This window comes from Heterodontus francisci, chromosome 37 (assembly GCF_036365525.1).
Source record: "Heterodontus francisci isolate sHetFra1 chromosome 37, sHetFra1.hap1, whole genome shotgun sequence".
Classification (NCBI taxonomy): domain Eukaryota; kingdom Metazoa; phylum Chordata; class Chondrichthyes; order Heterodontiformes; family Heterodontidae; genus Heterodontus; species Heterodontus francisci.
Genome location: NC_090407.1, coordinates 38,638,634 through 38,651,818, shown reverse-complemented (window position 1 = coordinate 38,651,818; position 13,185 = coordinate 38,638,634). Strand labels below are relative to the sequence as shown.

General features: G+C 41.4%; 1 protein-coding gene across 7 annotated transcripts in view; it reads left to right on the top strand.

Moving 5' to 3' along the window:
- The window catches only part of LOC137352259 (eukaryotic translation initiation factor 4 gamma 3-like), a 436,424-nt gene that overhangs the window by 263,523 nt on the left and 159,716 nt on the right, over positions 1 to 13,185 (top strand). For all 7 annotated transcript variants that reach the window (XM_068017538.1, XM_068017532.1, XM_068017537.1 and 4 more), the window contains one exon: positions 8,923 to 9,011. In XM_068017538.1, the coding sequence (XP_067873639.1) occupies positions 8,923 to 9,011 (89 nt within the window). The remainder of the gene's footprint in view (positions 1 to 8,922; positions 9,012 to 13,185) is intronic.

Genomic DNA, 13,185 nt, shown 5'->3' with positions numbered 1-13,185 from the left:
TGAGAACTTGACCTCGATCAAAAATGCTACCGTATATAAGATGTAGAAACTATTTTTCTTTAACACAAATGATGGGACTTGTAACTCACTGGATAGTGTTACAAACGAGGTGGGAGGAGTGCACTGTCTTTTCTAGTCCCACTTATCCACAGGTCACAACATATATATTTTAAAAATGTTTACCCAGTTACCGATTCGGTCAATCATACACTCTACTCTTTGTCCCAGAATGAAATTCACCAACCAGGTTTCTTTAATAAGCAAAATTATCAATTTATTATAAAACAAGACCTATTCCGTAACAAAGCAAAGTATTAACACACAGATGGAAATATGAAAGTTCCCTTTTTAAACACCTTCCCCCACCCACACACAGACACACACACACTCGGGGTGGGGGGGGAATACAGAAATTTTCGCTGCAGAGGTCTGTTAGAAAAAAAACAAAAAAAGAATACTTTGGCCAAATACTTGCTAATTCTTGAAGAAAAAAAGAGAAGATATGAAAGGAAGTCAGTTGTCTCTTTTGGTCTGGCATCAGGGTATACAGAGACGAGTCACTGGGATTTTTTTTCTAAAGCAGTTCTTTTCAGGTGGTGTTGGGAATTAATCTGGCAGGTTTTTCAAACTTCTCAGGAGTGATGCAGCACCAGCGATTTTAGTTCTCCCACACTGGATCTTTGCAGGGTTTCGTCAGAGGCGGAGAAAGAAGTGAGCTGGGTGTTTTTTTCCCCCTTGGCAGGTAAAACACCAACTGTCTTCAAAACAGTTCACATCCCAACAGAAAGTCAAACTCCTGACCTCCATAAACCTTGACATGTGGCTTTTCTGTAAACATCTTCCACAGGTCACCAAATTTCTGTTGTTTATTGAGCTTAAAGCACATGATTTCCAGCAAGTCACTTGGTTAAAAAAAAAATCCATGGAATCTTTTCAGTTTTAACACAAGTCCTCAAATAAAATATTTTAAAAATGGAAGCACTTTCGTAGCAAAAGAAAAACGTCTCATCTCACCTTTTTGCCAATCACCTTAAATCAGTGTCCTCCAGATACTGACCCTTCTGCCACTGGAAACAGAGTAAATAAGAAAAAACTATCAAAATCCTTCATTATTTTGAACATTGCTATTAAATCCCCCCATAGCCTTTTCTGCTCTAAGGAGAACAAACCCAGTTTCATTGCATTTCCAGGCGATTTCCAGTACCTTTGGCAGTGAAACTATCAATTTCATTAAGAATCCAAAAGCTAAATAAAGTTGTGAAGTTTGGTGAAACTTCAAGTAATTAAAAGGTAAATGATACAGCAAATGTTGGCTTAGGTTCCCTAAACAAGGACTAGCTTGTTTGGCACTACAGTAATCCCTTTTCCCTCCCAAAGTATTTTCCTTTACTGTTTTCTTTTGCCTTTTTTATTCTGTCGTTTGTTATGGCATTGAGACTTCCATCAAAGAATTGACCTCTAATTGACTGAAAATCAGCTCAAGGCAGGATGTTCAGTCATTTAAGGCTGACTGATCTGAAGACTGACATGGTCTTGTCATATACGTGACTGGTTCAATGTTTGATGTGATTGTGAAATACAGCAGCGCTATTGCAGCTATCTCATTTCAGTCTGCCTGGCTGAGTTATCTCTTCTTCAGTGCTGTTGCGTTTTGTGGTAATCTACCTACTTAAAGGGGAGGGAATTCCTGCAGGGATTAATTTTGGTGTCGAGGATTCGTTTTTGATATTGCTGGTTCTGTTTGACCCTGAGAAAAGTTATTCTGACTTCCTCCACTGGAATATACATTTGGCTGTATTCCTGAATCCCCCATTTCTTGTTATACCTTTCTCCTTTGTCTGACCTCTATGCAGAAAGCTCTGAGAAATGCCTGGCTAATATACTTTCAAAAAGTTACTATGCTTTGTTGTTTTACAGGTTGTTCTTAAAAACAGCTAATTAGATAATGGTTAGCATAGTGTACAAAATTTACTGTCAATTAAATTTGGATTTTTAATCCTGATTACTGCAATTTTTTTTTTAAAATCTATCTTTTGAGAGCAACGTTTTGTTTAAAAAGTGCTCATTTCAGATATGGTACCATTTTTGAAGTGCCCATGATCCTTAAAGTGCTCAGTAACATTATCAGTTTGATCTGTGAAGTATCCATGTAATAAAGTTGCTCAAGTTTGCAGAATTGGACTTTGACCCAGTGACGATGGAGGAACATATTGCCAAGTCAGTTTGGTGTGTGACTTGGAGGAGAACTTGCAGGTGATGGTGTTCCAATGCGTCTGCTGCCTTTGTCCTTCTAGGCAGTAGAGGTCGCGGGTTTGGAAGGTGCTGTCAAAAGCTTTGATGAGTTGCTGCACTGCATCTTGTAGATGGTGTACACTGCTTCCACTTTGCATTGGTGGAGGGAGTGAATTTTTAAGGTGGTGGATGAGGTCCCTGTCAAGCAGGCTGCTTTGTCCTGGAAGGTGTCGAGCTTCTTGAGTGTTTTTGGAGCTACTTTCAACCAGGCAATTGGAGAGCATCCCGCCACACTCTTGGCTTGTGCCTTGCAGATGGTGGAAAGGTTTTGGGACATTAGGTGAGTTACTAGCTGCAGAATGCCCACCCCCAACCTGTCTTGTAGCCACAGGATTTACATGGCTTGTGCAGTTAAGTTTCTGATCAGTGGTGACCCCCAGGTGGTTGTTGAGGTATTTAGCGATGGTTATCCCATTGAATGTCATGGGGATATTGTTAGACTCTCTTGTTGGGGATGGTCATTGTCTAGCACTTGTGTGGCACAAATGTTAGATGCCACTTATCATTCGAAGCCTGAATGTTGTCCATGTTTTGCCAGACACAGGCACAGACTACTTCGTTCTGTGAGGAGTTGCGGATGGTACCGAATACTGTACAATCATCAGCGAATATCCCCCCTTCTGACCTTATAATGGAGAGAAGGTCATTGATAAGGCAACTGAAGATGGTTGGACCTAGGGCACTAACCTGAGGAGCTCCTACAGGAAGGGCTGGCGGTGGCGTAGTGGTAATGTCACTGGACTAGTAACCCAGAGACCCAGGGTATTGCCTGGGGACATGGGTTCGGATCCCACCATGGCAGAAGGTAGAATTTGAATTCAATTAGTAAATCTGAAATTAAAAACTAGTCTATTGAAGGCCATGAAACCATTGTTGATTGTTGTAAAAACCCATCTGGTTCAGTAATGTCCTTTAGGGACTGAAATCTGCTGTCCGGCCGATGTGTGACTCCAGACCCACAGCAATGTGATTGACTCTTAAATGCCCTCTGAAATGGCCTAGTAAGCCACTCCGTTGTATCAAACCGCTACAAAGTCGATAAGGAATGAAACCGGATGGACCACCCAGCATCTCCCTAGGCATCGGAAACAACAACTGCAAACCCAGCCCTGTCGACCCTGCACAGTCCTCCTCACTAAAATTTAGGGACTTGTGCCAAAGGTGGGAGAGCTGTCGCACAGACCTATCAAACAACAGCCTGACATAGTCATACTGAATCATACCTTGCAGACAATGTCCCAGACATCACCATCACCATTCCCGGGTAGTCCTGTCCCACCGGCAGGACAGACCCAGCAGGGGTGGTAGCGTAGTGGTGTACAGTCGGGAGGGAGTTGCTCTGGGAGTCCTCAACATCGACTCTGGACCCCATGAAGTCTCATGGCGTCAGGCCAAGCATGGGCAAGGAAACCAGCAGCTGATTACCACCTACCACCCTCCCTCAGCTGATGAATCAGTACTCCTCCATGTTGAACAACACTTGGAGGAATCACTGAGGGTGGCGAGGGCGCAAAATGTAATCTGGGTGGGGGACTTTAATGGCCATCACCAAGAGTGGCTCAGTAGCACCACTACTGACTGAGCTGGCTGAGTCCTAAAGGACATAGCTACTAGACTGGGTCAGCGGCAGGTGGTGAGGGAAAAACATACTTTACCTTGTCCTCACTAATCTGCCTGCCGCAGATGCATCTGTCCATGACAGTCATGGTAGGAGTGACCACCACACCGTACTTGCGGAGACAAAGTCCTGTCTTCACATTGAGGATACCCTCCATCTTGTTGTGTGGCACCACCATTATGTTGTGTGGCACAGCCACTATGCTAAATGGGATAAATGTCAAACAGATCTAGCAAGACAAAACTGGGCATTCATGAGGCGCTGTGGGCCATCAGCAGCAGAATGGTTATCAACCACGATCTGTAACCTCATGGCCCGGCATATACTCCACTCTACCATTATCATCAAGCCGGGGCATCAACCCTGGTTCAATGAAGAGCGCAGGAGGGCATGCGAGGAGCAGCACTGGGCATACCTCAAAATGAGCTGTCAACCTGGTGAAGCTACAACCCAGGACTGCTTGCATGCCAAACGGCGTAAGCAACATGCAATAGACAGAGCTAAGCAATCCCACAACCAACGGATCAGATCTAAGCTCTGCAGTCCTGCCACATCCAGTCGTGAACGATGGCAGGCAATTAAACAACTAACGGGAGGAAGTGGCTCCACAAATGTCCCCATCCTCAATGATGGGGGAGCCCAGCACATCAGTGCTAAAGATAAGGCTGAAGCATTTGCATTCTTCAGACAGAAGTGCTGAGTTGATGATCCACCTCGGCCTCCTCCTGAAGTCCCCAGCATCACAAATGCCGGACTTCAGCCAATTCGATTCACTCTGCGTTATATCAAGAAAAGCCTGAAGGCACTGGATAATGCAAAGGCTATGGGCCCTGACAATATTCCAGCAATAGTACTGAAGACCTGTGCTCCAGAACTTGCCGCGCACTAGCCAAGCTGTTCCAGTGCAGCTACAACACTGGCATCTACCCTGCAATGTGGAAAATTGCCCAGGTATGTACTGTACACAAAAAAGAATGTAGGACAAATCCTATCTGGCCAATTACCACCCCATCAGTCTACTCTCGATCATCAGTAAAGTGATGGAAAGTGTCGTCGACAGTGCTATCAAGTGGCGCTTGCTTAACAATAACCTGCTCGGTGACGCTCAGTTTGGGTTCTGCCAGGGCTACTCGGCTCTCGACCTCATTACTGCCTTGGTTAAACATGGACAAAAGAGCTGAACTTAACAGGTGAGGAGAGAGTGACTGTCCTTGACATCAAGGCAGCATTTGATCGAGTATGGCATACAGGAGCCAAAGAAAAACTGGAGTCAATGGGAATCGGGGAAAACTCTCCGTTGGTTGGAGTCGCACCGTGTGCAAAGGTAGATGGTTGTGGTTGTTGGAGGTCAATCATCTCAGCTGCAGGACATCACTGCAGAAGTTCCTCAGGGCAGTGTCCTAGGCCCAACCATCTTCAGCTGCTTTTTCAATGACCTTCCTTCAATCATAAGGTCAGAAGTGGGGATGTTCAGCATCATTCGCGACTCCTGAGATACTAAAGCAGTAAAGATACTAAAGTGATACTAAGCTAATAGAAGTGTCAGGCAATGACTATCTCAAGCAGGAGAGAAACTAACTATCTCCCCATGGTATTCAATGGCATTACAATCACTGAATCCCCCACTGTCAACATCCTGGGAATTGCCATTGACCAGAAACTGAACTGGAGTAACCATATAAATACCGTGGCTACAGAAGCAGGTCAGAGGCTAGGAATCCTGCGGCGAGTAACTCACCTCCTATCTCCCCAATGCCTGTCCACCATCTACAAGGCATAAGTCAGGAGTGTGATGGAATACTCTCCACTTGTCTGGATGGGTGCAGCTACAGCAATACTCAAGAAGCTTGACATCATCCAGGACAAAGCCGCCCACTTGATCGGCATCCTATCTACAAACATTGACTCCCTCCACCACCGACAGACAGTGGCAGCAGTGTGTGCCATCTATAAGATGCAATGCAGCAACACACCAAGGCTCCTTTGACAGCTCCTTTACCACCTAGAAGGACAAGGGCAAGCTGATGCATGAGAACACCACCACCTGCAAGTTCCCCTCCAAGCCACACGTCATCCTGACTTGGAACTATATCGCCGTTTCTTTACTGTCGCTGGGTCAAAATCCTGGAACTCCCTTCCTAACAGCACTGTTGGTGTACCTACCCCATATGGACTGCAGCGGTTCAAGAAGGCAGCTCACTACCACCTTCTCGAGGGCAATTCGGGATGGGCAATTAATGCTGGCCATCCAGCGATGTCCATATCCCATGAACGACTAAAAAAACAAGTTGTCATGAGGGCTGAGATAATTGTCCTCCAACAACTACAACAGTCTTCCTTTGTGCTAGGTGTGACTGCAGTTAGTGGAAAGTTTTCCACCTGATTCCTATTAACCTCAGTTTTTCTAGGGCTCCTTGATGCCACATATGGTTCAATGCTGCCTTGATGTCAATGGCAGTCAGTCTTCCCTCACCTCTGGAATTCAGCTCCTCTGTCCATGTTAGGAACAAGGCTATAGTGAGATATGGAACCAAGTTTTCCTAGCCGAACCCAAATTGAGCATTGGTGAGCAAGTTATTGCTGAGTAATTGCAGATTGACTGCACTTTCGATGGCACCTTCCATCACTTTATTGATGTTTGAGAGTGGACTGATTGGGCAATAATTGGCTAGGTTGGATTTATCCTACTTACTGCGGACAGGACATTTTTTTTTTACGAGGGCAATTTTCCACATTCTTGGGTAGATGCCAATGTTGTAGCTGTACTGGAACAGCTTGGCTGGAGTGCAAGTCTTCACTAATGCTGCGATGTTGTCAGAGCCCATAGACTTTGCTGTATCCAGTGCACTCAACTGTTTCTTAATATGATGTGGTGTGAATTGAATTGGCTGAAGACAGGCATTTGTGATGCTGGAGAAATCGGGAGGAATTCGAGATGGATCACCCACTTGGCATTTCTGGCTTAAGATGGTTGCAAATGCTTCAGCTTTGTCTTTTGTGCTCACGTGTTAGGCTCTGCTATCATTGAAGGTGGGGATATTCGTGGAGCCACCCTCTCCAGTTAGTTCTTTAATTGTCCACCACCATTCCCAACCGGATGTGGCAGGACTGCAGAACTTTGATCTGATCTGATTGTGGTATTGCTTAGCTCTATCTATTGCATGTTGCTTCTGCTGTTCAGCATGCATGTAGTCCTTAGCGTTTTATACTCCTCTGTCTAGGTTGTGTTTGTTAAGGGATGCGGCTAGTTTTCTAAATGCAGCCTTAAGTTGATTCAAATGTTTTGTGTTTTTCTAAAGAGTTCAGAAGTTTCTTGAGTTCAATGCTTATACAAAGTCTGTTGCTCAGAGTGTTGGTTTAACAGTTTTCCATCTATGACTGTGACCCACTAACCCATTTTAGAAAACTAGATCATTTTGATTTTGTGACTTGGAAGGAAACGCAGCAGATCGTGCAAATGAATTCTTGTAAATCACTCAAATCAGGTATTAGTGTATTTCAAAGCTCAGTGATTCCATCGTTCTGATTGCCAGTTACTTTCATTTTAAGTAAATACCGAATAATGCTGATTTCATTTTTTCTGTTGACATCTATGTATTAAAATTAGCCTGTTGGTCCTATGCGAATTATTAAATGTGTACTAGAACTGGGAGATCTGTGCATAGTACTTTTAAAATTAAGTGTTGTGTTCTAAACCCATAAGGTATGAGGGAAGTGGAGGCTACATTGCTTGCATTGGAAACTGGATGCAAAGCCACTGAATGTGTATTACAAGCCTTGCTAAAATAGTTCAGCAATTAATTTTTGCATTTGTCTGTATATCTGCATCATCTTTCTGATTTTCAAAGCCATGCATAATTTGAGGAGTTTTGTGATAAAACAGACCCATTGGTGATCATTCCTGCTTTCAAAAACTGCTGTATTGTGGCATTTTACATTCCTCTTTTTTCTCTTTGATATCAGTATGTTGATGTTGGGGATCTCTGTCACTAACCATGTTTTTGCTTAGATTTATTATTTTTTTCCTCCCTTTCCATACAGTGTGTCGTCCCTAGACTGGCTTCCAGGTCTCTGCCATTGTACTGTAAACACATTCTATGATGCACAAGTTTGAGCTATGAATCTTCTCTTTCTGAAAGGAAGCATATGGCCTCTACTTAAAATTTCCCCTTTATAGTGTGACTGGGATCAGGAAACTGCCATGTGAACATGTCTTATCATACTATACAGAGGATACAGCACCATTGCCATGCCACCCATAGTGTAATTCTGTGGTGTTCACGTTTATGTAAATCAATATTTGGTTTCATTTAATGTGATTATTTGTGCACTTCAAACAAAATATGGCTACATTTTACTTAACCTCCTGCTTTTGCTGTACACTAAACGCTAAGGAACTCCGCAAACACATTTATACATTACTCAATCCAAAAGCTTTTACTTCTGGGTACTTGTACAGCACAAGGCCAGTTAACGCCAAGATTTAAGAGTTCAAAGGGGATATTTTGATCAATAGTGTCCAATCAAAATCAAACTTGGAAGTATAAAGTTTTTTTTTTGAGTGGTCACATAAGATACTTGCATGTCTCTCATTTGTTCCAAATTGCCATATTCCTTTTATTTTTAATATACACACATCTAAAATTATACATTTAGTTCTGAAATTGCAATCAAATTATTGTATAGGAATGATTGAAGAAAATTATCTGACACATTGAAGTTTAAAAGTCACAGTCTTCCCACTCAAACAAGCATTATTACTGAGGTGGCATTTTGCTTAACATTCCAATGTACAGTACTTAGATTTTTTTTATTTTTAAAGTATCCAGTAGCCTTGCTGTTTTTAAACCATGTATTTCCACGGTTTCAGAATAATCTGTGTTTTAAGTATAAGGATTAATGTAATTTTAGTTTTAGACCTGATCTAAAAGAATAGTAAAATAATGAATTCCAGTGACTTCAGCTATTTGAAGCTGGACCAAGAGAATAATGGGCCTCAACCTGTATTACAGTCCAGATACCTCTTACTGCACCAAAGATGCAGAAGAAGCCAAAAGATTGGAACAAACTGGATGAGGATTTGTTAGAGATCAGTGAAGAGGTAAGGGTTACTTTATACACAATGCTTTGTATGTTTTATTGGAGATTCGTTTATTTTTAGTGAAAATGTATATGTTGGGATGAAAATTTGTGGGTGGCACGTACATTCGTCCTTTTTGCAAAACAGTCTGAACCATTTCCTGATGAAGGGTCGGCCTGAAATTTTTCCCATTAATCTCCCACTGCTGTTGAGTCTCTGGGAGGTGTGGGATAAGGGTATTAATTATTACCTGCTGTGCTGTTACCCTGCAGCTTTCTTTAGTTCCATTCTGCACCTGTTTGGATTAACCTCAGTCAGATTGAGCATCCTCGATATCTGGTTATCTGAGAGAAACCCAGGCCATCACGTGGTGCATCGTATATGTGTACTTAACCACTACACTACCAAAATTGCCTGTAATGCATTCTAATAATTGGTAAGGGATGTTGTCTGTACCACTATCAGTCATTGTTTAAAACCTCATGTAGCTACTAATTTGCCATTTATCTTGTCAGTGCGATTATAATCATTTATTTGTGTTAACTGTAGATGGCGAGCCTCCCATGCACTGTCTGACAAGATAAATGGCCTTGACTTCAGTTCTCTCCAGAAATTTGGAGGTTTTTAGAAAGACTTGTCATTTAAAAGAAAATTAAATTAATTGCAGTAAATCTAGCTTAATTTTAATACAATTGTTTATTTTGAGCTGGAACTCTATGCAGAGATAAAGCTGGGTTCAAATCTTTGGTTTGTAACATTGATTTTTAATATAACATTTTCAAGTCTTTTGAAACATAGGGACGAGAGTCGGTCCTTCAATATTTCAAAGCTGTTCCTCCATTCTATTTGATCATAGGTGATCTGTACCTCAACTCCATTTAAATGCCTTTGATCCATGATATCTTCACCTAACAAATCTATTGATCTCAGTCCTGAAAATGTCAGGTGACACAGAAGCCGTAGCCTATTGAGGGGGAGGCGGGGGTGGGGAGGTGGAAAGAGAGTATTACAGTCCAGATAACTCTTACTGCACCAAAGATGCCGAAGAAGCTGAAAGAGTGAAATGAACTGGATAAGGATTAGTTAGAGATCATTGAAGAGGTAAGGGTTACTTTATACACTCAATGCCTTGTGTGTTCTGTTGGAGGTTAGTTTATTAGTGAAAATTTAGATGTTGGGATGAAAACCTGTGGGTGGCACGTACATTCATCCTTTTTGCAAAACATTCTGAACTATTTCCTGGCCAAAAGTGCTTCCTGATTTTCCTCATAAAATCATAGAATGGTTACAGCACAGAAGGAGGCCATTCGGCTTGTCATATTCATGCCGGTGTCTGCAAGAGCAACTCACCTAGTCCCAGTCCCCTGCCTTTTCCCTGTAACACTGCAAATTTTTTTTGTCTTGATATAATTATCCAATTCCCTTTTGAAGGCCTCGATTGAATCCGCCTCCAACACACTGTCAGGCAGTGCATTCCAGATCCTAACCACTCGCTGCGTAAAAATGTATTTAAAGGAATTACCTGCCTGGGGATCAAGCCCATGACCTTGGTGTTAGCATCATACTCTAACCAAATGAACTGACAGCCACATTTTGTTGCTAACTGGCTCAGTTCTGATTTAAAAATCTTGCCCTCTTGTTCTGGATTTCCCCACCAAAAGAAGTACATTCCCTATCAAATCCCTGAATAATTTTAAATATCTTAATTATGTGATCCCTCAACCATCTGGACTCAACCGAGTACAAGACAAGTTTATGCAACGTATTCTCATCATTTATCCATTGAATCTGTGCTGTATCCCTTCCATGGCAAATACATGTTTCCTGATTTTTGGTGCTAAAAACTGAACTGTGGTCTGACCATGTCTCTACAACTGAAATGTTATTTCCTCACTGAATTACAATCCTCTTGAAATAAAGGCTAACATTTCATTAGCCTTTTTGATTACTTTTTGTACCTGTGGACTAGCTTTTACTGATTTGTATACATGGACACACAAACCTCTCTGCTCTTCCGCAGCTTTTAGTGTCTCGCCTTTGAGAAAATATTCCAGTTTGTCTTTCTCTGATCCAAAGTGAATGGTCTCACACTTCCCCACATTGATCTCTATCTGTCATAGTTTTGCTCCATTATTTAGAGTCTGTTTGGTAACTTTCTGCACGCACCTGCACACCTTATATGCCTCCTAAGTGTCATTTACAAACTTGGAAAGACAACTCACTATTCCTTCATCCATGCCATTAACATATGTGGTGAAAAACTGAGGCCCCAGTACAAACCCCTGGGGGACGCCACTAGTCACATCCCACCAATCAGCATGTTCTTTTGTCTATTCTCTGTCCTACCTCCCAAACCATGTCATAAGGTTGCCTCGAATTTCATATGCTTTTATTTTTGCTTTTCATCTCTTGTGTGGAGCCTTATCCGATGTATTCTGGAATTCCATGTGGACAACATCCATGGAGATGCCCCTATCCACCATGCTAGTGACCGAAAAAAAAATTAAAGTAGATGAGTCAGACCTACCTTTCACAAAGCCATGCTGATTCTCTTTGACTGATACCTGTCCAGGTGCATAGGCACTCTGTCTCTGAGATTCCAGTGACTTCCTCACAATGGATGTTAAACTGACACATCTGTAGTTAACTGCTTTCTCCTTCCCTCCCTTAAACAATAGAGACATTTGCTATTTTCCAATTCAGTGCCACAATTCTTGAAACCAGAGAGCTTTGGAAAATTAAGACTAGCACATTTGCAATTTTCTAACCTATTTCCTATAAAATCCGGATGGAGACAGTCAGGTCCTGGATACATCTATGTTATGACCCATTATCATTTCTACTTGTATTAAATTCACAACATTACTCCCCTTGACTTATTTTTAGGTTCCCTTGTACCACTTGTATTTTGTCCTCTTCCTCTACTGTGATAATGGATATAAAGTGCTCATGCAACAAGTGCCATTTTCTTATCCATTATAATCTTACCTACATTCCCTTTTACCACTCTCTCTCTCAATATAGTTATAAAAACCTTTGCCTCTAGCTGTGAAGGAAACCAGTTTCAAAATGTAAAGGTATTCAAACCCTATTTACTGTTACGAAATTTTAAAAAATACTGTTTTCTAATTTTCCAGTTTTAGAAGTTCTACCCCCAGCAATAACTTATAAACATAACATTCAAAATATTCCAGTAAAGTTGCTATGCAGGAAGGGAAATGTCTTTGGATGGGATGAAATTTAAAATTTGCTGCCAGTCCTCCTAAGTAAACCAGAAAGAACAGTTGTTTACTAGTTTGTTTCTCTTTTCACAGAAGTTACCACAGTGTAATGAAAGCAATGCTTTGATTGCAGAAATCAATCATTGAAGTGTACAAGCATCTTTATTTTTTAATTTGGAGATTTGTAGCAAAGAATAGTGCTGTTAATGAATGAGTAACTAGTACATTGAGAGCCCTGATACTGTAAAGCGAATTGGTGTGTATAATCTTATCAACTGTAAGTGATAACTATATGGTGACTTACTTTGTGCTGGTTGAATTTGTTTAATCTACTACACGTGGACACTTCAACCAGTAGAGCAGCCACAGCTTAGAGTGATGTGGTTCGAGTAGAACAGAGACATTAGATGTCCCCAAATTTTAGTGCATCCAGTTTTGGTCCAGTTATTAATTTTTAACTTTGTACAAGAGCCAATTGAGTTTAGTTTTATGCCTTAGCTGTCTAATGCATCTGCAGAATTTAGAAATTCAACTGCAGAATATTTTTTTCAGTTTGTAAAGTTTTAAGAGTCACATTTAGTGCTGAGCAGTTAACTAAAGCTGTTGTACATAATTACAGTGAATAGAAAGAAAGCTCAATATGTGTGCAACCAATAACTTACAAACTGAAATATTCACCTGGCAGATTTAGAAAGCATAAATACATTTTATAGCAAATAGCTCTTGTTACTGAAAGGAAGCAGAAAAGTGGTATGATAGGCTATTCATGTGATCAGGTGTTTGAGAAAGTCTTCATGTTTGTTATACTGTAGAAATGTGAAGTGATTCATTTTGGTAAGAAGAACATGGAGAGACGATATAAAATAAAGAGTACAAGTTTAAAGTGGGTGCAGGAACAATGTGACCAGGGTGTATATGTGCATATGTCATTGAAGGTGGCAGGATCTAGGCTTTATTAATAGGTGCATCGCGTG